Raw genomic sequence first — 23,327 nt, 5'->3', positions numbered from 1 at the left:
GATCTATGGACAAGTACACCAAGGTCCCTCTGACCCTCTGTACTTTCTAGGGTCCTACCATCCATTGTATATTCCCTTGCCTTGTTAGTCCTCCCAAAATGCATCACCTCACACTTCTCAGGATTAAATTCCATTTGCCACTGCTCCTCCCATCTATATCATCCTATAATCTAAGGCTTTCCTCCTCACTATCTACGAAAACACCAATTTATGTGCCATCTGTGAACTTATTGATCATACCTTCTATATTCACGTCTAAATCATCAATGTACACTACAAACAGCAAGGATCCCAGCACCGATCCCTGCGGTACCCCACTGGTCACGGGATTCCACTCGCAAAACCAACCCTCGACCATCACCTTCTGCCTCCTGCCACTAAGCCAACTTTGGATCCAATTTGCCAAATTGCCCTGGATCCAATGGGCTCTTTTCCAATGGGCTCTTACCTTCTTGACCAATCTCCAATGTGGGACCTTATCAAAAGCCTTACTGAGGTTCATGTGGACTACATCAACTGTTTTACCCTCATCTACACATCTAGTCACCTCCTCGAAAAATTCAATCAAGTTAGATAGACACGATCTCCCCCTGACAAAGCCATGCTGACTATCCTTGATTAATCTCTGCCTCTCCAAGTGGAGATTAATCCAGTCCCGCAGAATTTTTTCCAATAGTTTCCCTACCACTGATGTTAGACTCCCTGGCCTGTAATTACCTGGTTTATCCCTGCTACCCTTCTTGAATAATGGTACCACATTCGCTGTCCTCCAATCCCTCGATACCTCTCCTGTGGCCAGAGAGGAGTTGAAAATTTGTCAGAGCCCCCGCTATCTCCTCCCATGCCTCACATAATAGCCTGGGATACATCTCATCTGGGTATGGGGATTTATCCACTTTTAAGTCTGCTAAAAGAGCAAATACTTCCTCCCTTTCAATGCTAATATGTTCAAGTATATCACAATCCCTGTCCTTGATCTCTACGCCTACATCGTCCTTCTCTATAGCGAACACAGATGAAAAGTAATAATTTAAAACCTCACCTATATCCTCTGGCTCCACACACAGATTGCCACTTTGGTCCCTAATGGGCCCGACTCTTTCCCTGGTTATAATCTTGCCCTTAATATACTTATAAAACGCCTTAGGATTTTCCTTTATCTTGCCCGCCAGTGTCTTTTCATGCCCCCTCTTCGCTCTCCTAATTACTTTTTTAAGTACCCCCTACACTTTCTATACTCTTCTAGGGCCTCCGCTGTTTTCAGTACTCTGAATCTGCCATAAGCCTCCTTTTTTTTCCCTTATCCAGTCCTCTATATCCCTTGACATCCAGGGTTCCCTGGACTTGTTGGTCCTACCCTTCACCTTCACGGGAACATGTCCCTGAACTCTCACTATTTCCTTTTTGAATGACTCCCACTGGTTTGATGGAGACCTTCCTGAAAGTTGCTGCTGCCAGTCCATTTTGGCCGGTTTCTGTTTCATCATTCAAATCGGCCTTCCCCCAATTCAGTACTTTTATTTCCTGTCCCTCTTTGTCCTTTTCCATAACTACCTTAATTCTTAGAGTTATGGCCACTATCTCCGAAATGCTCCCCCACTGACACTTCTACCACTTGTCTGACTTCAATCCCTAAGATTAGGTACTGAGGGAGCGCGGCGTTCCGTCGGAGGGCCAGTATTGAGGGAGCGCCGCGCTGTCAGAGGTTTCATCTTTCATCTGAGACGTTAAATCAAGGCCCCGTTGGGCAGAAGGGGAGAGAGAGACACTGCAATGAGCAGTAAGTCTCGCAATGGTGCAGTTCTTCACCAACTTGTGGAGTCCGACTTTGCAAGAGCCGGTGTTTGATTTTTCCGACTGGCTGATGCTTAGTTTGACTCTGTGTCTTATTCCTGTTTTTGTCAGGTGATCCGGCTGTGTTTGTTGTTCTCTCTCTGCACTTTACAAGCCATCGCATTTGACAACTGTCCTGGGCTGTCAGAGGTAAGCGTTTGATACAAAATCACTTGTCTACACACCATGTCCGTTTGTGTGATGCTTATCACCAGCAGTAGTGCCCTGCTCAGGGTATGTGGGTGCACTGACAGTGACACTGAATATTATAATGGGTCCCAGTTACATAAAGGCGGGACAAAGGGTTAAATGTCAGGAGGAGCTTCGTTTCCCCAGACAATGGTCAGCCTTTGGAATAGTCCACCTTCTCGTGCGGTGGTGCTGATTTGTCAAGTGAGCTGGACTCAGTTCTGGCTAGGACTGACATTACCTTATATAAGATCTGGTTCTTCCCTCTCTCTCAAGTTTTAGATGTGATGGTGTGCATAAATCTTGCAGAGTGAGTGTGGCAGAGTGGTCTATGCCTCTTGAATTAGGATCAACTCTTGACAGGGTTTTGGGTCCAAATCTCACTCCTGTCAGTATTTGTGGTGCTGTGATCTTCCTTTCCCTCTTCGAAAGAGCTGGTGCAGAGGTGATGGACTGTCGGCGGGTCAGTGCTGAGGGAGCGCCGCACTGTCGGCGGGTCAGTGCTGAGGGAGCACCGCGCTGTCGGCGGGTCAGTGCTGAGGGAGCACCGCGCTGTTGGCGGGTCAGTGCTGAGGGAGCACCGCGCTGTCGGCGGGTCAGTGCTGAGGGAGCACCGCGCTGTCGGCGGGTCAGTGCTGAGGGAGCACCGCGCTGTCGGCGGGTCAGTGCTGAGGGAGCGCCGCGCTGTCGGCGGGTCAGTGCTGAGGGAGTGCCGCACTGTCGGCGGGTCAGTGCTGAGGGAGTGCCGCACTGTCGGCGGGTGAGTGCTGAGGGAGCACCGCGATGTCGGCGGGTCAGTGCTGAGGGAGTGCCGCACTGTCGGCGGGTCAGTGCTGAGGGAGCGCCGCACTGTCGGCGGGTCAGTGCTGAGGGAGCACCGCGATGTCGGCGGGTCAGTGCTGAGGGAGTGCCGCACTGTCGGCGGGTCAGTGCTGAGGGAGCGCCGCGCTGTCGGCGGGTCAGTGCTGAGGGAGCGCCGCACTGTCGGCGGGTCAGTGCTGAGGGAGCACCGCGATGTCGGCGGGTCAGTGCTGAGGGAGTGCCGCACTGTCGGCGGGTCAGTGCTGAGGGAGCGCCGCACTGTCGGCGGGTCAGTGCTGAGGGAGCGCCGCACTGTCGGCGGGTCAGTGCTGAGGGAGCGCCGCACTGTCGGAGGGTCAGTGCTGAGGGAGTGCCGCACTGTCGGAGGGTCAGTGCTGAGGGAACGCCGCACTGTCGGCGGGTCAGTGCTGAGGAAGCGCTGCACTGTCGGAGAGATGCCTTACCATTTCAGTTTGACAGCTCCTATCCATACTGTTACACACACAACAGGAGATGCATTGAAAACAGGATTTTCAAACTGTTTCAGATAACGTTTCAGGGTATAAAAGATGCCATTGATAAAACAAAGGAGATTTATGGCCTGCAGGAGAAGATCCAGCTTTTGGAAGAACAGGTGAACACTCTGCAGAAATGTAAGTGAGAAAATACTGGATCTGGGCTTCATATACAAGGAACATTTGTGTCACACAAGTGCCAGGAAATAACTTTCTCTAATAAGAGAGAATCTAACCATCTCTCCATGACATTCAATGGTATTTCCTGAATCCCCCACCATCAACATCCTGGGGGTTAACATTGATCAGAAACTGAACTGGATCAGCCATATAAATACTGTGGTTACACGAGCAGGTCAGAAGCTGGAAATTCTGCGGTGAGTAACTCACCTCCTGACTCCCCAAAGCCTGTCCACCATCTACAAGGCACAAGTCAGGAGTGTGATGGAATACTCTCCACTTGCCTGGATGGGTGCAGCTCCAACACTCAGGAAGCTCAACACCATCCAGGACAAAGCAGCCCGCTTGATTGGCACCCCATCCACAAACATTCACTCCCTCCACCACCGACACACAGTGGCAGCAGTGTGTACCATCTACAAGATGCACTGCAGCAACGCATCAAGACTCCTTCGACAGCACCTTCCAAACCCGCGACTTCTGTCACTTCGAAGGTCGAGGGTAGCAGCTGCATGGGAACAGCACCTCCTGCAAGTTGCCCTCCAAGCCACACATCATCCTGACTTGGAACTATATCGCCATTCCTTCACTGTCGCTGGGTCAAAATCCTAGAATTCCCTCCCTAGCAGCGTTGTTTGTGTACCTACACTATATGGACTATAGTAGTTCAAAAAAGCCACCACCTTCTCAAGTGCAATTAGGCATGGGCAACAAATGCTGGCCTAGCCAGCGACGCCCACATCCCTGCAAACAAATAAGATAAAAAATTGAGAAATAGAATACAACAGCGAGGATATTCTGCTCAAACTTTACTACATTTCCATGTGATTTATAAACGTGAGGAGGACAGTAACAGACTGGAGGAGGTCATAAACCAATGAAATGGCTGGACACATGACAAGAATAAAACGATACACTTCAGTCAGAAAAATGAGTAGAAGCATTTAAAGAAGTGCAGGAACAATGATTTTAAAAATTTCATCTTTGTTTTCAAATCCCTCCATGGCCTCCTCGCGCCCCCTTTCCCTATTTCTGTAACCTCCTCCAGTCCCGACAACCCTCCAAGATTTCTACACTCCTCCAATTCCAGCCTCTTGAGCACTCCCAAATTTCCATCACTCCACCATCGGTGGCCATGCCTTCAGCTGCCTGGAGCCCTCAGCTCTGGAATTCCCTCCCTAAACCTCTCCGCCTCTCTCTCTCCTCCTTTAAGACGCGCCTTAAAACTCACCTCTTTGAACGAGCTTCTGGTCGCCTGTCCAAATATCTCCTTATGTGGCTTGGGGTCAAATTCCATCCGAGACACTCCTGTGAAGCGCCTTGAGCTGTTATATTACCTTAAAGGTGCTATATAAATGCAAGTTGTTGACATATTTGTACCCTGCCTCTTTCCTATTCTCACATGCCACGTTAATCTTCGTTTCCAGACGTGCCAAGTGTCATTTTCCATGCCAAGGTTTCTGATGGCAGGAACCCATCGGGGCAGCAACGTATTATTTACGACTCAGTTGTCGTCAACCAAGGATCTGCTTACAACCCCTCCTCTGGGATCTTTACTGCACCAGTGTCTGGCATCTATTACTTCACATACTCTCTGCTGGGGGCAACGACCTCAGAGGCAACTGCACTGTACCTCATGAAAAATGAAGAGAATCAGAATTACATACACAGTATACTGAACACCAGCCAAGCTCAAACAGCATCAATGCCGGCCATACTGTCCCTCACCAAACGGGACCGTGTCTGGGTTCGGCTGGATAGTGGATTTACATGGAGTGGAACAGGTGCCATGAATTTTCAGGGCATGCTACTGGAGGCGGAGCCAGAATAAGCTAACAGGGCTGGTGTTTGCAGACTGACGAGTTTCCTGTGAGGAACACACCTCTCAGTCCCAAGCAAAAGTCCCATCAATCACACAGAATGTTTCAATCTCTCGTTGCAAACTTTCAATTTTTGTAAAAAAGTAATTTTTCATCAGGTTTTGTCCAGAATGAAGGAACAAACAGCTCATCGAGACTCCTCTCTCCAATTCCCGAGCAACCACGTCGAGAATCCGCTCTCCAATACCCCAACTGTCCTCCATTCATTTTTTGATTAATTCATGGGATGGGGGTTTCGTTGCCCAGCCCCAATTGCCCTTGAATGGCTTGCTAGGCATTTCAGAGGGCAGTTAAGAGTCAACCATATTGTTATAGGTCTGGAGTCACATATAGGCCAGACTGGGTGACGACAACAGATTTCCTTCCCTAAATGTCGTTAGTGAATGAGATGGGTTTTTACGACAATCGATGATAGTAATCCTTAAACAAAACTGAGAATGAACTTTCAATTCCAGATTTTGTTTTTTGAATTAATTAAATTTAAATACCTCCAGCTGCCATGGTCAGATTTGAACCTATCCCCCAAGTGCATTCAACTGGGCCTCTGATTTACTAGCTCAGTGAGATTACCACTCTGCCACCGTCTCCCCAAAAACCTCAGAGAACCCTCCCACCAATAGCCTAAATCCCCCATCAAAACCCCTGCAAAATCCAAACACCCCCATCGGCGCCCCTTCCTCCAATATCCCAATACCCCCATCGGCGCCCCTTCCTCCAATGTCCAAACACCCCCATCGGCGCCCCTTCCTCCAATGTCCAAACACCCCCATCGGCGCCCCTTCCTCCAATGTCCAAACACCCCCATCGGCGCCCCTTCCTCCAATGTCCAAACACCCCCATCGGCGCCCCTTCCTCCAATGTCCAAACACCCCCATCGGCGCCCCTTCCTCCAATATCCCAACACCCCCATCGGCGCCCCTTCCTCCAATGTCCAAACACCCCCATCGGCGCCCCTTCCTCCAATGTCCAAACACCCCCATCGGCGCCCCTTCCTCCAATGTCCAAACACCCCCATCGGCGCCCCTTCCTCCAATGTCCAAACACCCCCATCGGCGCCCCTTCCTCCAATGTCCAAACACCCCCATCGGCGCCCCTTCCTCCAATGTCCAAACACCCCCATCGGCGCCCCTTCCTCCAATGTCCAAACACCCCCATCGGCGCCCCTTCCTCCAATGTCCAAACACCCCCATCGGCGCCCCTTCCTCCAATATCCCAACACCCCCATCGGCGCCCCTTCCTCCAATATCCCAACACCCCCATCGGCGCCCCTTCCTCCAATATCCAAACACCCCCATCGGCGCCCCTTCCTCCAATATCCAAACACCCCCATCGAGAACCCTCTTTCCAATACCGCAACTCGACCACCAGCAGCACTGTCTAATCCAAAATCCATCATTCCCCATACCCTTTCAAATTTCACTCTACAATCCCACTCACACCCTGTCCCCTTTAATATCCCACCCAGTCTAATTCTCCTCTTCCCCTCACTCCCCCTACTCTTTCCTATCCCATCCAATCTAATCCCACTCCCCCTCACTCCCTGCATCCTTCAATATCTACCGTCTTATTTGCCCTCTGTGTACCTTAGTGCTGTGTGATATTTCTCTGTCAATTTAAAACACTGTTCAAGTAATGCAATAATCTCATTTTATTTGATATGAAGTGTACAGTAAATTAACCCCACTCCCTCTTCGCTTTCCAAAATCCTTTCAGTTCGATTTACTTGTCTAATTCGAAAAATATTCATTGTCGGCACAGAATTGGAATGACTTGTAACGAGGCAGACAGCGTTGCATCTTCAGCAATCTGATGACCCGAGACTGGATGATATTTCTTAAATTAAACTGTAAATGTAAAAAAAAAAGGTTGGAATTGTAAAATTGTTAGAGAAGGCTGTGGGGTGACCTGATTGAGGGCTTTTAAAATCATAAAGGGGATTAATAGGGTAGACGTAGAGACAAAGTTTTCACTTGTGGACACGACCAGAACTAGGGGCCATCAATGTAAGGCAGTCACTGATGCAATAATTTGATTATTCTCTGTACCTCTCCATGACATTTAATGATCTTTGTACCTGGATCCCCAAGACTTTGGACCTTCACTCTTTCTAGCTTTTCATCATTTAGAAAGGTCCCTGTTTGATCCTCTTTAGATCCAAGTGGACGACCTCATGTTTGCTGACATTGAAATCCATTTGCCACAGTTTTGCCCCTTCACTTAATCTTTTAATATAGGAACAGGAGTAGGCCATTCAGCCCATTGAGCCTGCCCCGCCATTCAATACGATCATGGCTGATCATCCACTTCAATGCCTTTTTCCCACACTATCCCCATATCCCTCTGTCATTGGTATTGAGAAATCTGTCGATCTCTGCTTTAAACATACTCAATGACTGAGCTTCCACAGCCCTCTGGGGTAGAGAATTCCAAAGATTCACAACCCTCTGAGTAAAGACATTTCTCCTCATCTCTGTCCTAAGTGGCTTCCCTCTTATTTTGAATTATTTGGCCCCTATTTCTGGTCTCCCCCCGCACCCTCCAGACGTGGAAACATCTTCTCTGCATTTGCTGACAATGCAACCACTAGGTGGGACTGTACTAGTACATGCGCAAATGCAGCCTATTCCACTGAAACGTTACTGTCTGCGATGATCAGGCAGCTACCAGGATTAAAGAGGGCACTGCTCAATTAATCACAGAAAACCAACTTCAACCCATGCCACCACACAATGGACATGTTTGATACATGGAGAACACTGCACTGTTTAAAGTCTCATCAGGAGGACAGCATCTCTGACAGTGCTGGACGCCTTCCGTAATTGTGTGAGGTTTCAGTGCCATCCTGCTCTCCGGCCGCTCATTCTCTGCTTCCCCCTCACCCTGCTCTCCGGCCGCTCACTCCCCGCTTCCCCCCATCCCGCTCTCTGTCCACTCACTTCCTGTTCTCGCCCCACCTCCCTCATCCCACTCTCCAGCCTCTCACTCCCCGCTTCCCCCACCCCCCCTCCCATCCCTCCAGACGCTAGCTCTAGGCCACTCCGCTTCCCGTCTCTCGGCCACTCGCTCCTACATCGCCCCGTCACCTCTCAGGCTTTGAAGCTTTGCTTCTTTGGGCGGAGCGAATGGCCAAAAGGAAGGAAGCGGCCTGCTGCCTAAGCTGGCATCTGAAGGGGTGGGGGGGGGGTGGAGGGAAGTAGCCGGGGAGCGGGGAGCGAGCGGCTGGAGAGCAGGATGGGGTGAATTGGGGAGCGGGGAGTGAGTGGCCATGGGGGGGGGGGAGGGGTGGTGGTAAAGACTGTTTTTCTGTGCATGCGATATTTAGCATTTTGCTGCGCGTGCGCCAGTTATTCCTCGCAAGGCAAGACCTAGGCTGCTCATGTGAAGCATCTCTGAGCGCAGGAGACATTTGCGCATGTGTGCAGCTTGGAGCGCTCTGATGACGTCAGCGGGTCACTGCGTTGTTAGGAGTCACTTGCTATTTTGAAATTGTGTTCCCTGGTTCTAGACTCTCCAACCAGGGGAAATATCTTCGCTGCATCTACCCTGTCTATCCCTTAAAGTATTTTTGGTTTCAATGAGATCACCTCTCATTCTTCGAAACTCTAGAGAATACAGGCCCAGCTTCCCCAATCTCTCTTCATAGGACAGTCCCGCCATCCCGGGAACAAGACCGGTGAACTTTCGTTGCACTCCCTCTATGGCAATAATATCCTTCCTAAGGCAAGGGGACCAAAACTGCACACAGTACTCTCGGTGTGGTCTAACCAAGGTTCTATACAGTTGAAGCAAGACTTCACCACTCCTGTACTCAAATCCTCTTGCAATAAAGACGAACATACCATTAGCCTTCCTAATTGCTTGCTGTCCCTGCATGTTCGCTTTCAGTGACTTATTAACGAGGACACCCAAGTCCCTTTGTACATCTATATTTTCTAATCTCTTACATTTAAGAAATACCCTGTACATCTGTTCCTCCTACCAAAGTGGATAACCTCACATTTTTCCACATTATATTCCATCTTGCCCACTCACTAAGTTTGTCCAAATCCCCTTGAAGCTGCTTTGCTTTTCTCACAACACACATTCCCACCTAGTTTTGTGTCATCCACAAACTTGGAAATATTACATTTGGTCCCTGCATCCAAATCACTGATATATATTGTGAACAGCTGGGACCCAAGCACTGATTCCTGTAGTACCCCACTAGTCACAGCCTGCCAACGTGAGAATGACCTGTTTATTCCTACTCTCTGTTTTCTGCCTGTTAACGAATCCTTAATCCATGTTACCTCCTCTCCCATGTGCTTTAATTTTGCTAACCAACCTCCTGTGGGGGACTTTATCAAAAGCCTTCTGAAAATCCAAGTATACCACGTCCACCAACTCCCCTTTATTAATTCTGTTAGTGACATCCTCAAAAATCTCCAACAGGTTCATCAAACATGATTTCCCATTCATAAATCCATGTTGACTCTGCCCAATCAGATCATTATTATCCAAGTGCCCATTTATCACTTTAGAATAGATTCCAGCATTTTCTTAACGACTGATGTAAGGCGAACAGGTCTGTAATTCCCTGTTTTTTCTCTCCCTCCCTTCCTTAAATAGTGGGGTGACATTTGCGACCTTCCAATCTGCAGGAACCGCTCCAGAATCTGTAGAATTTTGGAAGAAGATCACCAATGCATCCACTATCTCCATAGCTACATCTTTCAACATTCTGGGATGTAGAATATCAGGTCCTGGGGACTTAGCAGCCTTCAGTCCCACTAATTTCTCCAATACAACCTTCTTACTAATACTACTTTCCTTCAATTCCTCATTCTCCCGAGTCCCTTGGTCTCTTTACGTGTTCCTTTACGTCTGGGGGTTTTGTGCCTTGAAAGAATGTATAGTTGCTGTAAACTATGTAATATTTCTTTAAAGACTATCCATTGCCTATGCACTGCCATACATTTTAATGTATTTTCCCAATCCCCCTCAGTCAATTTGCCCCTCATACCTTCATAATTTCCTTTGATCAAATTTAACACCCGGGCTTCAGATTGAACTACCTCACTTTCAAACATAGAATTTTACATTATCATATTATGGTAATTCATTCTTAAACATTTCTTTATAACAAGATTATTAATTAACCCTTTCTCGTTACATAATACTAGATCTAAAATAGCCTTTTTTCTAGTCAGTTCCTCAACATACTGCTCTGGAAAACCCTCGCACACTCCAGAAACGCGTCATTCACAGCATTAGTGCTCATTAGATTTACCCAGTCTATATGCAGATGAAGGTCACCTGTGATTACTGTATTACCCATGCCACATACTTCTCTAATCTGCTGATTAATACCATGCCCCACTCGATCACTACTGTTTGGTGGGCCTAGAAACAACTTCTCCCAATGTTTGCTGCCCCTTGCTGTTTCTTAGCTCCGCCCAAACAGATTGCACATTTTGTTCTTTCGATCTGAGATCCTCCCTTATGAATGTTCTGATCCCATCCCTTATGATCAGCCAATATCTCTTTTGTAATTTTGTGCTTCCATCTACACTGCTTACAATGCCTCCTATCTTTGCATCATTGACAAATTTGGGAATTGTAGCTTTCTGTCCCATCATTAAGTTAATGAATATGGTAAATAGTTGAGGTCTCGACACAGATCCTTGCGGGACATCACTAGTCACATCCTGCCAATTAGAGGACCTGCCCATTATTCTGATTTCGGTCTCCCTCCACTCAGCCAATCTCCTCACCAGGTCAATAATTTACCTCCAATTCCATGAGCTTCATGTTTAGAGAGACGGAGGGGCCGAGAGGGACAGAGAGACAGAGTACCAGTTTGGTACAGGCAGACATTCTAATGGGGAGACTCACCAGCTGGAGAACTCCTTTGCCAGCCATGCCCTGAAGAACTGCTGGATGTCAGTAGTGACCTTCCCATTGGGCATCCTCAGCTCGCCATTAGTGCTGCCATCGAAGTTGCCGCAGGCACCACACAGTTGGTTGCTAAATGTGCCGGCTACAGTCACCATGAGATCTCCAAATCCACGGAACGACACCTGGAGCTTGGCAGTGTGTTCCACAATCACTGCACCCAAGTCAATCCTGATGCTCACTTTGGAGGTAGCTTTGAATGGGAGTTGGTTTTGTTTCAGTTGACGTCCGTTCACCTGGGTCAGGAAAAGGCAGTGTTACAGACCAGGAATAATCTGTCACAGGTCCTTGTGCAGCACAACATTCACCCACCTAATAATCCATCCAATAACCTCATCCCTTCCTGGAACCAACCAATCCATCTACATCAATCAGCAGTCAATTGTTACTCTGTTAGCCTGGAATCCAGCTTTCTGCTTTGATCACTGGGAGTCTGACATAATATACTTACATTACTGAGAACCCCGACCCCCTGCCACCAACACAGAGGGGCAGTCCCCTCTCGGGGAGGGACTGAATCACCAACACAGAGCAGGAAACCCCCAGCAACAGACTGAGCCCCCGTATTCAGAGCAGGAGAGCCCCGCGGAGGGACTTTTCCCCCATGTCAAGAGCAGGAGACCCGAGCGACTGAGCCCCCAATCCCTCACCCCCAATCCCTCACCCCCCTCCCCCCCCCTGGCTGCCTCCAGGAGGAACTGAGGCCCCGACACACAGAACAGGAGCCCCCCCCCCCCCCCCCCCCAGCTGCCCCTGGGAGGAACCGAGGCCCCGACACACAGAGCAGGAGACCCCTCCCCATGCCCCCGGGGAGCGACTGAGCCTCACAGACAGCAGGAGATGAACACACACCGGTTTCTCTGACCAGAGTGTCTCAGGAATGGGGGTCCTGGTCACCGCAGGGGGAAATGGGGGTCCTGGCCACCGCAGGGGGAATGGGGGTCCTGGCCACCACAGGGTTCACTCAGCGTTCTCTGCTAGAGAGAGGTATTTCTGTAAACATGGGGACCAGCACATTTACAGATCTATTGGCATGGTGGAATGTGAGCTGGAGCCCGTCGAGTCCCAGGGCTCTTTGCTTCTTACCCAGATGCTCTTCTCCTCGGTCACAGCGATGAAGGCTCCCTCGAAATACATGTAGACGGCTGCGCCACCCAGCTTCTCATGCTCACAGCCCGTCCTGAACTCCACGAGTGCCCGGAACCAGACTGCTGAGCTCTCATCACAGACTGAGACCAGCTCATATGTGCCCGGTGCCTGGATCTGACCAGCCGTGCCATCGAAGGTGGCAAACTGTTGGCCCTCCTTGACCGAGCAGACGCCCTCTGTTATGTAACAGCCTCGCACCCCATTCCTCAGCTGGCACACCTCATTGGCTGAGCAGCCGACCTTCTCGCACAGCACCGCACCTGTAGGAAAGCACGTGCACTTCTCCATGCAATCCTGCGTGACAACTATCTCATTCGCCTGCAAGCAACAGAGAACACATCTGTAACAGTGCATCAAAACCACATTGCAGAAACAGGCCATTCAGCCCATCTGCTCCATGCTGGTGTTTCTGCTCCACATGAGCCTCCTCCCGCCCCCCTCCATCTATTCACCTCAACCACTCTCTGTGGTAGCGAGTTCCACATTCTCACCACTCTCTGGGAAAAGAAGTTTCTCCTGAATTCCTAATTTGATTTATTAGTTACTATCTTATATTGATGGCCCCTAGTTCTGGTCTCCCCCCGCACCCTCCAGACGTGGAAACATCTTCTCTTCGTCTACGCTATTGAAACCACTTTCTGAATTTTAAAGACCTCTATCAGATCTCCCCTCAGTCCTCTCTTTTCTAGAGAAAAGAGCCCTGGCCTGTTCAATCTTTCCTGATAGTTATAACCTCTCAGTTTTGATATCATCTGTGTGAATCTTTTTACACCTTCTCAAGTGCCTCTACGTCCAGCTTTTATGAGACCAGATTTGTGCACAGTGCTCCAAGTGTGCTCTAACCAAGGTATATGGAGACCGGAACTGTGCACAGTGCTCCAAGTGTGCTCTAACCAAGGTATATGGAGACCGGAACTGTGCACAGTGCTCTTAAGTATAGATATGTTTTTATATCATTTTACACACAAAAAAATGGATGGTCTCTCACCTCCCTATCTCTAACCTCTTCCAGTCCTACCACTCTCCAAGATACATTATCAGATAAAATTCAGTAGAATCACAGAATCATATAGCACAGGAGGAGGCCATTCAGCCCTTCGTGCCTGTGCCGACTCTTTGAAAGAGCTATCCAATTAGTCCTACTCACCCCCTGCTCTTTCCCCATAAATCTGCAAGTTTTTCTCCTTCAAGTATTCATCAGTTCCCCTTTTGAAAGTTACTATTGAAACTGCTTCCACTGCCCTTTTAGACAGCGCATTCCAGATCACAACATCACACTGCATCAAAAAATTCTCCTCATGGCCCTCTCTGGTTATTTTACCAATTACCTTAAATCTGTGTCCCTCTGGTTACTGACCCTACCGCCACTGAAAACAGTTTCTCCTTATTTACTGTTTCAAAACCCCTCATAATTTTGAACGCCTAAATTAAATCTCCCCTTAACCTTCTCTGCTCTAAGCAAAATAATTCCAGCTTCTCCAGTCTATCCACCTTGACTGAAGTCCCTCATCCCTGGGACCATTCTAGTAAATCTCCTCTGCCTCTCCAAGACCCTCCAAGAAATAAAACGAGGAAAAGCAAAACAAAATGGTTAGACACAGAGTAAAGCTCCTCTACACTGTCCCCATCAAACACTCCCAGGACAGGTGGAGCACGGGGGTTGGACGTATTTTTTCCGCCAGTGTCACTGCCTTCAAGACGACTCGCAGCTCCCGGTGGAGTCCGTTAGCCGCGCCTCTCTGAGGGAGTTGCCTGTCTTTTACCAGGATCTATTCCGTGTCTGGAACATGGTCGCCTCCAGTCAGGGCACTCCCCCGCCGGCGGAGGAGAGTGCCTCGGCTGTCCGGGCGGCGACTCCAGGGACGGACCGGTGGGCGGAGGAGTAGCCGAAGCCCCCGGGACGCCCCTCACTGCGGGTGGCGAGGGGGCTCGGAAGTGCGGAGCGACCCCGGCCGAGCTGACCACCGCTCGGCCGGAACTGCTCATCGGACCCAGGCCCCGAAACCCTCCTCGGGAGCTGGTCCCGCACAAGCCGAGCGGCCTCTCGGAAATGCCCCCCTTGCCATTCCAATCAGGGCGGAGGGGTTTCCTGTACGGGCTGCTCCTGCACACTCTCCACTTCCTCGTCCTCGTCAGCCGGCTGGACACGCCCTGGCGGTCTGAGTTGCCATCTGGCGGCGAGGGGAAACACCGATGGAGGTCTCTCTACGCGGAAGTCCTCCCCCTTTACATTGGGGACCTGGGGTGGAGGGTGTTGCACAGGGCAGTCCCGTGCAACAGACTTTTAAGTAGGTTCACGGACTCCCAGGTTGCCTGTACTTTCTGCGGCCTGGACCAGTCCGTGTTTCATGTATATATGGAATGTGCGAGTTCTGGCTGCACTTCAGTCCCACGCTCCTGATCTTTGGGCACCCGGTGCGGAGGGGTCTGGGCCGGGAGGAGGATCTCCTCATCGGTCTGCTCCTGGGCCTGGCCAAGGTGGCAATTCACAGGTCCAGGCTGCGGGCCTTCGGGGAGTCCGTCCTCCCCGATTGCCTGCCCCTCTTCCGCGGTTACATTCGCGCCCGGGTGTCCCTGGAGAAGGAGCATGCGGTGTCCGCTGGTACGCTTGAGGCCTTCCGCGACCGGTGGGCACCACAGGTACTGGAGTGCATTGTTGACACCGAGAATGGCATTTCAATTTGAGTTTTTGGTTTATTTATCTGTTTTTAATAAAGTTATTTTAAAAATGTAAATATGTATATAAAGGGGGCCTGAGGAATAAAGGCCCCCTCGACATGAAATATATAAAAGGGGCCTGGGGTATCAAGGCCACCTTGGAGAAAAAAGAACAGGGTTAGATGCAGAGTAAAGCTCCCTTTACACTGTCCCAAAAAAAAAAGCAGGTTAGAGAAGAAAAAAAAAACGTGGATAGATACAGAGTAAAGCTGCCTCTACACTGTTACACTGGTGTACTAACACTGCAATTCTCAGTATTGAAAAGGTAGACAGAGGTACCTTGAAGTATCTCCCCTGATAAACGCAGCCACAGGTTTCCAGGGGAACACACTCATTGCCACTGAAGACATAACCAGCATCGCACTGACAGCCCTCGGAGCATGTGTCATCACAGTCGCCTGGAGTGATGATTTCAGCACAGGTATCTTCGCAGGTATCGGCACAGAGCTCATAGTGGCTGTTGGCTGGACAGGAGAGAGCTGCCAAGAGGAGAAGAAAGCAGGAAACGTGATGTAGGAAGCTTTTCAAAGATAGGCTGAGTTTTCACTGCTGAATGGAAATGTGCAGATACAAGGCTGGAATCCCACAGCAACTGGTGAAAAATACAGGAAGATGGCAACGAGAAAGGAGGTCAGCGGGAATTGAGTCCTGGAATAATGTAGGGAAACAGCAGTGATGCGGACATTGTCAATGAGATGTGTTTCTGGGGAGAGAAGTGATTGAGTGATATGGAGAGCAGGTGGGAACCTGGGGATGAGTGACACAGAGCATAGGCGGGAGTGAGGGATATGGGGAGAAGATGGGGATTGAGGGATATGGGGAGAAGTTGGGTGGGTGAGATTGAGGTATATGGGGAGAAGGTGGGTGGGTGAGATTGAGGAATGTGGAGAGAAGGTGGGGATTGAGGGATATGGGGAGAAGATCAGTCGGTGAGATTGAGGGATATGGGGAGAAGGTAGGTAGGTGGGATTTGAGGGAGATGGGGAGTAGGTGGGTATTGAGGGAGATGGTGGGGATTGAGGGATGGGGGGTAGGTAGGTAGAGTTGAGGGATATGAGGGGAAGGTGGTGATCATCAGTTCAGGAGATGCCCTTGTTGGGTGCAGTAGACTCCTTTCCTAAAGCAACATCTCTTGCTATGGGGTGAACATTAACTCTGCAGCAAGACATGGACCAACATGTCGTATCGATTTCTGTCACAAGAACACAAGAAATAGGAGCAGGAGTAGACCATAAGCCCATCAAGTCTGCTGCACAATTCAATATGATCATGGCTGATCTTGGGCTTCAATTCCAATTTCCTGCCCACTGCCCATAACCCTTGATTCCCTGCAAGACTGCAAATCTATTTATCCCAGCCTTAAATGTTTCAATGATGGAGCATCCACAACCCTCTAGGGTAGAGAATTCCAAAGGTTCACAACCCTTTGAGTGAAGTAATTTCTCCTCATCTCAGTCCTGAATGATTGACCCCTTATCCTGAGACTGTGTCCCCGTGTTCTAGATTCCCCGACCTGTGTGAACAATCTCTCAGCTTCTACCCTATCAAACCCTTTCACAATCTTGTATGTCTCAATTAGATCACCTCTCATTCTTCAGAACTCCAGAGAATATAGGCCCAATTTACTCAGCCTCTCATCATAGGACAACCCCCTCATCCCATAGACCAATTCAGTAAATCTTCACTGCACTGCCTCCAGTACAAGTCTATCCTATCTTAAATATGAAGACTGAAACTGAACACAGTATTCCAGATGCAGTCTCACCAAAGCCATGTACAATTTTAGTAAGACTTTTTTATTCCTGTACTCCAATCCCCTTGCCATAAAGGCCAACATGCCACTTGCCTTCCGAATAGCCTGCTGCACTTGCATGTTAACTTTGAGTGTTCCTTGTATGTGTACCCCCAAGTCTCTCTGAACATCAACACTTACCAGTTTCACACCTTTTAAAAATATTCTGCTTTTCTATTTTAACGACCAAAGTGAACAACTTCACACTTCCCTACATTATACTCCATTTGTCGACTCACTTAACCTGTCTATAACTCTTTGCAACCTCTCTACATCCATAGCTTACCTTTTCACTGAGCTTTGCACCATCAGCAAACTTAGATACATTACTCTCTGTCTCTTCATCCAAGTTATTAATATAGAGTGTAAATAGCTGAGGCCTCAGCACTGGTCCTTGCAGCATCCCACTATTCACTGCCTGCCAACTTGAAAATGCCCCATTTATGCCCACTCTCTGCTTTCTGTGTGTTAACCAATCCTCTATCCACACTAATATATTAGCCTCAACACCATGAACCCTTATCTTGCCTATTAATCTTTTATGTGGCACCTTATCGAATGCCTTTTGAAAATGTCAGCTTGACTCAGCACCCCTTGCCCATGTGCTGAGTTAACTTAGCCTGGGCTTTAGAACTAGCCTCAGTACCCCTTTGTGTTGGGGAGGGAATGAGAGTGCCGGGCCTGGTGGGGAAGAAGGAAGCAGCCAATTTTGCGCACCGACTTCCATTGTCTCCTGCTCTGTTTGCCCTAAGCAGAAGACTGGACTGAGCTGTGATGCACATTCTCTACCTGGACTCAGAGTGAACGGAAAGCCAATGTTGAGGCTGTCAACAGTTCCCTGGAGTCCCCACGTTTGAGTGGGTTGGGGAAGCTGGTGAGAGGCTGCTCATTCAGGTCATAGTTGGTAGGACTGGGGTGGGGGCTACGAGTAACTGGGGAACTAAGTTGTGACGTTGGTTTGACAGGAGCTTTTTTTTCCTGACCAATCTGATACTTACGACAGAAGTCCTTGTTTCTCCAGGATTGGATCTGAACCCCAGCAGCCTGGCAGGCAATGGTGTAGGCTTGGAGGCTGTCACAGAGTACCTCAGGCTGTCCATTTGCCTCACACAGGTCGTACAAGCAGTTGTCAAAGAACTGGTCAGGGCTCACCACCTTGGCACATGTGGCAAATGGCCCTTTGGCAGCCTTGATGAGGCCACACGCTTTCTCCTTGCTGAACAAGGATTTCTTAGCCGCATCACACCTCGGGCACTCGTTCCCGCAGCCATCATTACACTGTGCCCCTTTGACAAAGACCTTCCAGTTTGAGCCAAATTCCGTCACATCAGTGGTCGTCTTCCCACCGGGGAGGGTGAAGTCGTCCGTCTTTTCATCGTTGTAGTTTCCGCACAGGCCTCCCAGTTTGCCCTTGTAGGTGCTGGGGACCACCACTGCCACATAATACACAGTGTCGTACATCACCTGTAGACCGAACTCCGTCCGCAAAACAATCTTGTTCCCTTCTTGAGTTACTTTTACTCTCTCACAGCGTAGCTGGAAGGGCAGGTTAAACAGTTCTCCATCAACCTGAGGAAACAAGGGGACCAAGTAAGCAGATGGCACAAGAAAAATTTAATCGAGGTGTTCAAAATCATGAGGGGTTTTGGTGGAGTAAATAAGGAGAAACTGTTTACAGTGGCAGGAGGAGCGGTAACCAGAAGGACACAGATTGAAGGTGATCGGTAAAAGAACCGGAGCGGGAGATGAGGAGAATTTTTTTGATGCAGTGACTTGCTGTGATCTGGAATGCGCTGCCTGAAAGGACAGTGGAAGCAGTTTCAATAGTAACTTTCAAAAGGGGAATTGGATCAGTACTTAAAGGGGAAAAATTTAGGATATGGGTGATTACTGGCCAATGTAGCTCATTCAAATTACCATTCCTCATGCCTCCCCTTCCTCTCATCTCGCACCAATCACCACCGTACAGTAGCGTTCCCTTTGCACATTAGCTCTGGTGGAGGATAGCGTTCCTTGCCTAGGTGCTCGAAATTTGAAGGTTCAAACCCCACTCCGGACAGTCCTGGCGAGCTGAGTCTTGGAATTCCAGGTCTACCATCCAGTAGGATGCTTGAGTCTGGTGGGGTGGGTGGTCCCTCCCCGACCCTCTTCATCGCATCGCCCATAAAACCATCCTTCCCATGCCTGTATGGGACAGAATTACGCCCCCCCGCCCGCCACCCCTCCCCTGCCTCACCATCACTGTCGACTGGGATAGACACGGTCAAGGCCATGGAAGGAATGTTGACAGTTTAACCAGTTTGCATATCCTTCCGTTACCTCACACTGCTTTCCAAGGGAAGAGCGTGAAGATACATAAACAACAACTACATGCATTGATGTAACGTCTTTAATGTAGTAAAATGTGCCCAAAGTGCTTCACGGGAGTATAAATCAGACAGAATATAACTCTGAGCCACATAAGGAGATATTCGGGACAGGTGACCAAAAACTTAGTCAAAGAGGTCGGTTTAAGGAGCTTCTTAAAGGAGGAGAGAGGGAATTCCAGAGCTTAGGGCCCAGGCAGCTGAAAACACGGCCACCGATGGAGCAATGGGAATTGGGGGATGGGTGAGAGGCTGGAATTGGAGGAGCACAGAGATCTCAGAGGATATTACAGGGGTAGGGAGGTAGGATGGGGCGAGGCCAAGGATTGATTTGAACAGGCAGAGCAGAATTTTGAAAGAGGAGGTGTTGCTGGACAGGGAGCCAGTGTCGGTCAGCAAGCAGTGGGGAGTGATGGATGAACAGGACTGGCGTGAGTTAGGATACAGGGCAGCAGAAGTTTGGATGAGTTGATGTTTACAGAGGATGGAATGTGGGAGTCCGGCCTTGAAATAGACAAGTCCGGAGGTGATGACTGACAAACTCCCCCCTCCAAAAGACTCACCTGGACTTTCCACTTCACCCCTTGCTCCAATGTGAAGCGATGGCCGTAGACATCCACTACAACCAACCGTGTTACAGCCACTTTCCCGTTGCCCCATTTCACATTCTCCACTGACACATTGAAATCCACCAGGCTACCACCTGGCGTCACCACCTTGGACAAGATGTAGGTGCAGGTGCCTTGGAAATCGAACCTCCGCCCGTCGAAGGAGATGTAGTGTGGGTCCCCGGATGCCACGCACTTGCCATAGCTGGCGGGGTGGCAGCCCTGGACCCCGTTGGCCACTTTGCAAACTTCTCCTGCCCCACAAGTGGAGGTGACACACTGCACCTCTCCATCACCCAGACACGTACACCTCTCCTTGCAAAGGCCGCTGGGGTAGAAGACCTCCCCTTTCTTACGGTAGCCCCCATTGTACACGCAGCCGCACTCAGACAGAGGGAGGCACTGGTCGCCGCTGAGGATGAAGCCATCGTCGCACTGGCAGCTCTCCTTGCAAGGGGTCTGACAGCCATCTGGAGCGGTCAAACTATAGCACGTGGCTGGACAGCCAGAGCCACACAGTTCGTAATGGGCATTCTTTGGACAATCAGCAGCTGCCAGAGAGTGAATGACAGGAAGGTTAGAAAAAATCCTGACATAACACAAGATGCACACACTCTTCAAACAAAGTCAAACACAGAGGAAAAATTCTCTTCAGTCTGCATTGGCAGTAAGCATTAAAATTCAACACAATTGTCCCAGTACTTTGCAATTTTAAAGACAGGAACTCCCATTTCTCCAGCGCCTTTCACCCCCTCAGGATGTTCCAGAGTGCTTCACAGCAAATCAAGTACGTTTTTTAGGAAGTGTCGTTACTTGTAGGAAACACAGCAGTCATTTCATGCACAGCAAGATCCCACATACAGCAATGAGTTGGTGACCTTTTTTCAGTGATGTTCGTTGAGGGATAAATATTGGCCCCAGGACACCGGGGAGAACTCCCAAATAGTGGATGTGGGATCTTTTACACCCACCTGAGAGGGCAGACAACAGTCAGATCCTAAGATTAAGGACTCATCTCAAAGACAACACCTCCAACAGTGTGGCACTCTCTCAGTAGTGACCCACCGACTGTGCGGCGCCATCTCAGTACCGACCCTCCGACAGTGCAGCACTCCCTCAGTACTAACCCTCCGACAGCGCAGCAATCCCTCAGTGCTAACCCTCCGACAGCGCAGCAATCCCTCAGTGCTAACCCTCCGACAGTGTGGTACTCCCTCAGTACCGACCCTCTCACAGTGCGGTGTTCCCTCAGTACTGACTCTCCCACAGTGTGGCGCTCCCTCAGTACTGGATCAACTCTCTGGAGTGGAGGCTAGATCAGATGATGTTCTGGCTCAGGGGAGAGAGCCCGGACAAATGAGTGAGTGCCTGCAGTTAGGGCTGGACGCAAGACATTGTCACATGACCACCCACCTCCAACCTTCCATTTGTGTAATTGCAGGACAACCCTTGTAGATTGGCCAGCTGCTGCCACACATCCAGTGAGTTCACTGCTGGAGGCACAAGAAGAGTCCGCAAAAATATCTGACAAGCAGGATGTCTCATTGTTCACCCACAGAGCTGATCGACAAGCCCTGCGTTCACGAACTCAAGGCAATAGCACTGGGTCAGCCTGGTGTAGGATCCCATGGATGCTGCTTGGAGACAAGGGTATATTTCAATTAATTCAAGGGATGTGGGCATCATTGGCAAAGCAGCCAATCACCACTCATCCCAAGTTGCCCCTGGAGAAGATAGCGTCGGGCCTACTGGTGTAAATGCTGCAGTTCCTGTGGTGAATATCGGGCGTTCCAGAATTTCAATGATGATGAAGGAACAGCGATTCCAATAACTTGCATTTATATGGCGCCTTTAATTATTGCCCATCCATAGTTGCCCTTGAGAAGGTGGTGGTGAGCTGCCTTGTTGAACTGCTGCAGCCCATGTGAGATAGGTACACCCACAGTGCTGTTAGGAAGGGAGTTCCAAGATTTTGACCCAGCGACAATAAAGGAACTGTGATATAGTTCCATGTCAGGATGGTGTGTGACTTGGAGCGGAACTTGCAGGTGTGGTGTTCCCATGCATTTGCTGCCCTTGTCTTTCCAGTTGGTAGAGCTCACGGGTTTGGAAGTTGCTGTCTAACGTACCTTGGTGCATTGCTGCAGTGCATCTTGTAGATGGTACGCACTGCTGCCACTGTGCATTGGTGGTGGAGGGAGTGAATGTTTGTGAATGGGGTGACAATCAAGCGGGCTGCTTAGTCCTGGATGATGTCGAGCTGCACCCATCCAGGCAAGTGGAGAGTATTCCTTCACACTCCTGACTTGTGCCTTGTAGATGGTGGACAGGCTTTGGCGAGTCAGGAGGTTAGTTACTCGCCGCAGGATTCCTAGCCTCTGACCTGCTTTTGTGGCCACGGTATTTATATGGCTACTCCAGTTCAGTTTCTGGTCAATGGTAACCCCTAGGATGTTCACAGTGGGGGCATTCAGTGATCGTAATGCCATTGAATGTCAAGGGGAGATGGTTAGATTCTCTCTTGTTGGAGATGGCCATTGCCTTGCACTTGTGTGGCATGAATGTTACTTGCCACTCATCAGCCCAAGCCTGGACATTGTCCAGGTCTTGCTGCATTTCTATACGGACTGCTGCACGAATGGTGCTGCACATTGTGCAATCATCAGTGAACATCCCCACTTCTAACCTTATGATTGGAGGAAGGTCATTGATGAAGCAGCTGAAGATGGTTGGGCCCAGGACATTACCCTGAGGAACTGCTGCAGTGATGTCCTGGAGCTGAGATGATTGACCTGCAACAACCACAACCATATTCCTTTGCGCTAGGTATGACTCCAATCAGCGGAGAGTTTTCCCCCTGATTCCCATCGACTCTAGTTTTGCTAGGGCTCCTTGATGCTATACCCGGTCAAATGCTGCCTTGATGTCAAGGGCAGTCAATCTCACCTCACCTCTTGAGTTCAGCTCTTTTGTCCATGTTTGAACCAAGGCTGTAATGAGGTCAGGAGCTGAGTGGCCCTGGCGGAACCCAAACTGAGCATCAGTAAGCAGGTTATTGCGAAGCAAGTGCCACTTAATGGAACTGTTGATGACACCTTCCATCATTTTACTGATGATTGAGAATAGTCTGATGGGGTGGTAATTGTCCGGGTTGGACTTGTCCTGCTTTTTGTGGACAGGACATACCTGGGCAATTTTCCACATTGCGGGGTAAATGCCAATGTTGTAGCTGTACTGGAACAGCTTGGCTAGGAGCGCAGCAAGTTCTGGAGCACAGGTCTTCAGTACTATTGCCGGAATATTGTCAGAGCCCATAGCCTTTGCAGTATCCAGTCCCTTCAGTCGTTTCCTGATATCATGTG

General features: G+C 49.5%; 2 protein-coding genes across 4 annotated transcripts in view; one reads left to right on the top strand and one right to left on the bottom strand.

Annotated features, from left to right (window-relative positions):
- LOC137352796 (complement C1q-like protein 3) overlaps positions 1-23,327 on the top strand; it is a 171,088-nt gene that overhangs the window by 9,306 nt on the left and 138,455 nt on the right. For 2 of the 3 annotated variants that reach the window (XM_068018625.1, XM_068018626.1), the window contains exons 3-5: positions 1,906-1,983; positions 3,371-3,476; positions 4,946-5,918. In XM_068018625.1, coding sequence (XP_067874726.1) covers positions 1,906-1,983; positions 3,371-3,476; positions 4,946-5,349 — 588 coding nt within the window. In that variant the 3' untranslated portion in view covers positions 5,350-5,918. Of the gene's footprint in view, positions 1-1,905; positions 1,984-3,370; positions 3,477-4,945; positions 5,919-23,327 lie in introns of those variants that run through there. The other variant, XM_068018627.1, reaches the window with a different exon arrangement.
- The window catches only part of LOC137352684 (IgGFc-binding protein-like), an 84,534-nt gene continuing 68,200 nt past the window's right edge, over positions 6,994-23,327 (bottom strand). Inside the window, exons 16-21 of the mRNA XM_068018402.1 lie at positions 19,921-20,516; positions 17,990-18,560; positions 15,479-15,678; positions 12,419-12,799; positions 11,273-11,568; positions 6,994-7,242 (exon numbers count right to left, since the gene is read on the bottom strand). Of these exons, the coding sequence (XP_067874503.1) occupies positions 7,233-7,242; positions 11,273-11,568; positions 12,419-12,799; positions 15,479-15,678; positions 17,990-18,560; positions 19,921-20,516 (2,054 nt within the window). The 3' untranslated portion in view covers positions 6,994-7,232. The remainder of the gene's footprint in view (positions 7,243-11,272; positions 11,569-12,418; positions 12,800-15,478; positions 15,679-17,989; positions 18,561-19,920; positions 20,517-23,327) is intronic.

The sequence above is a fragment of the Heterodontus francisci genome, chromosome 39 (assembly GCF_036365525.1).
Source record: "Heterodontus francisci isolate sHetFra1 chromosome 39, sHetFra1.hap1, whole genome shotgun sequence".
NCBI lineage: Eukaryota > Metazoa > Chordata > Chondrichthyes > Heterodontiformes > Heterodontidae > Heterodontus > Heterodontus francisci.
The sequence above is the reverse complement of the archived record's forward strand: the minus strand, read 5'-3'. Positions and strand labels throughout refer to the sequence as shown.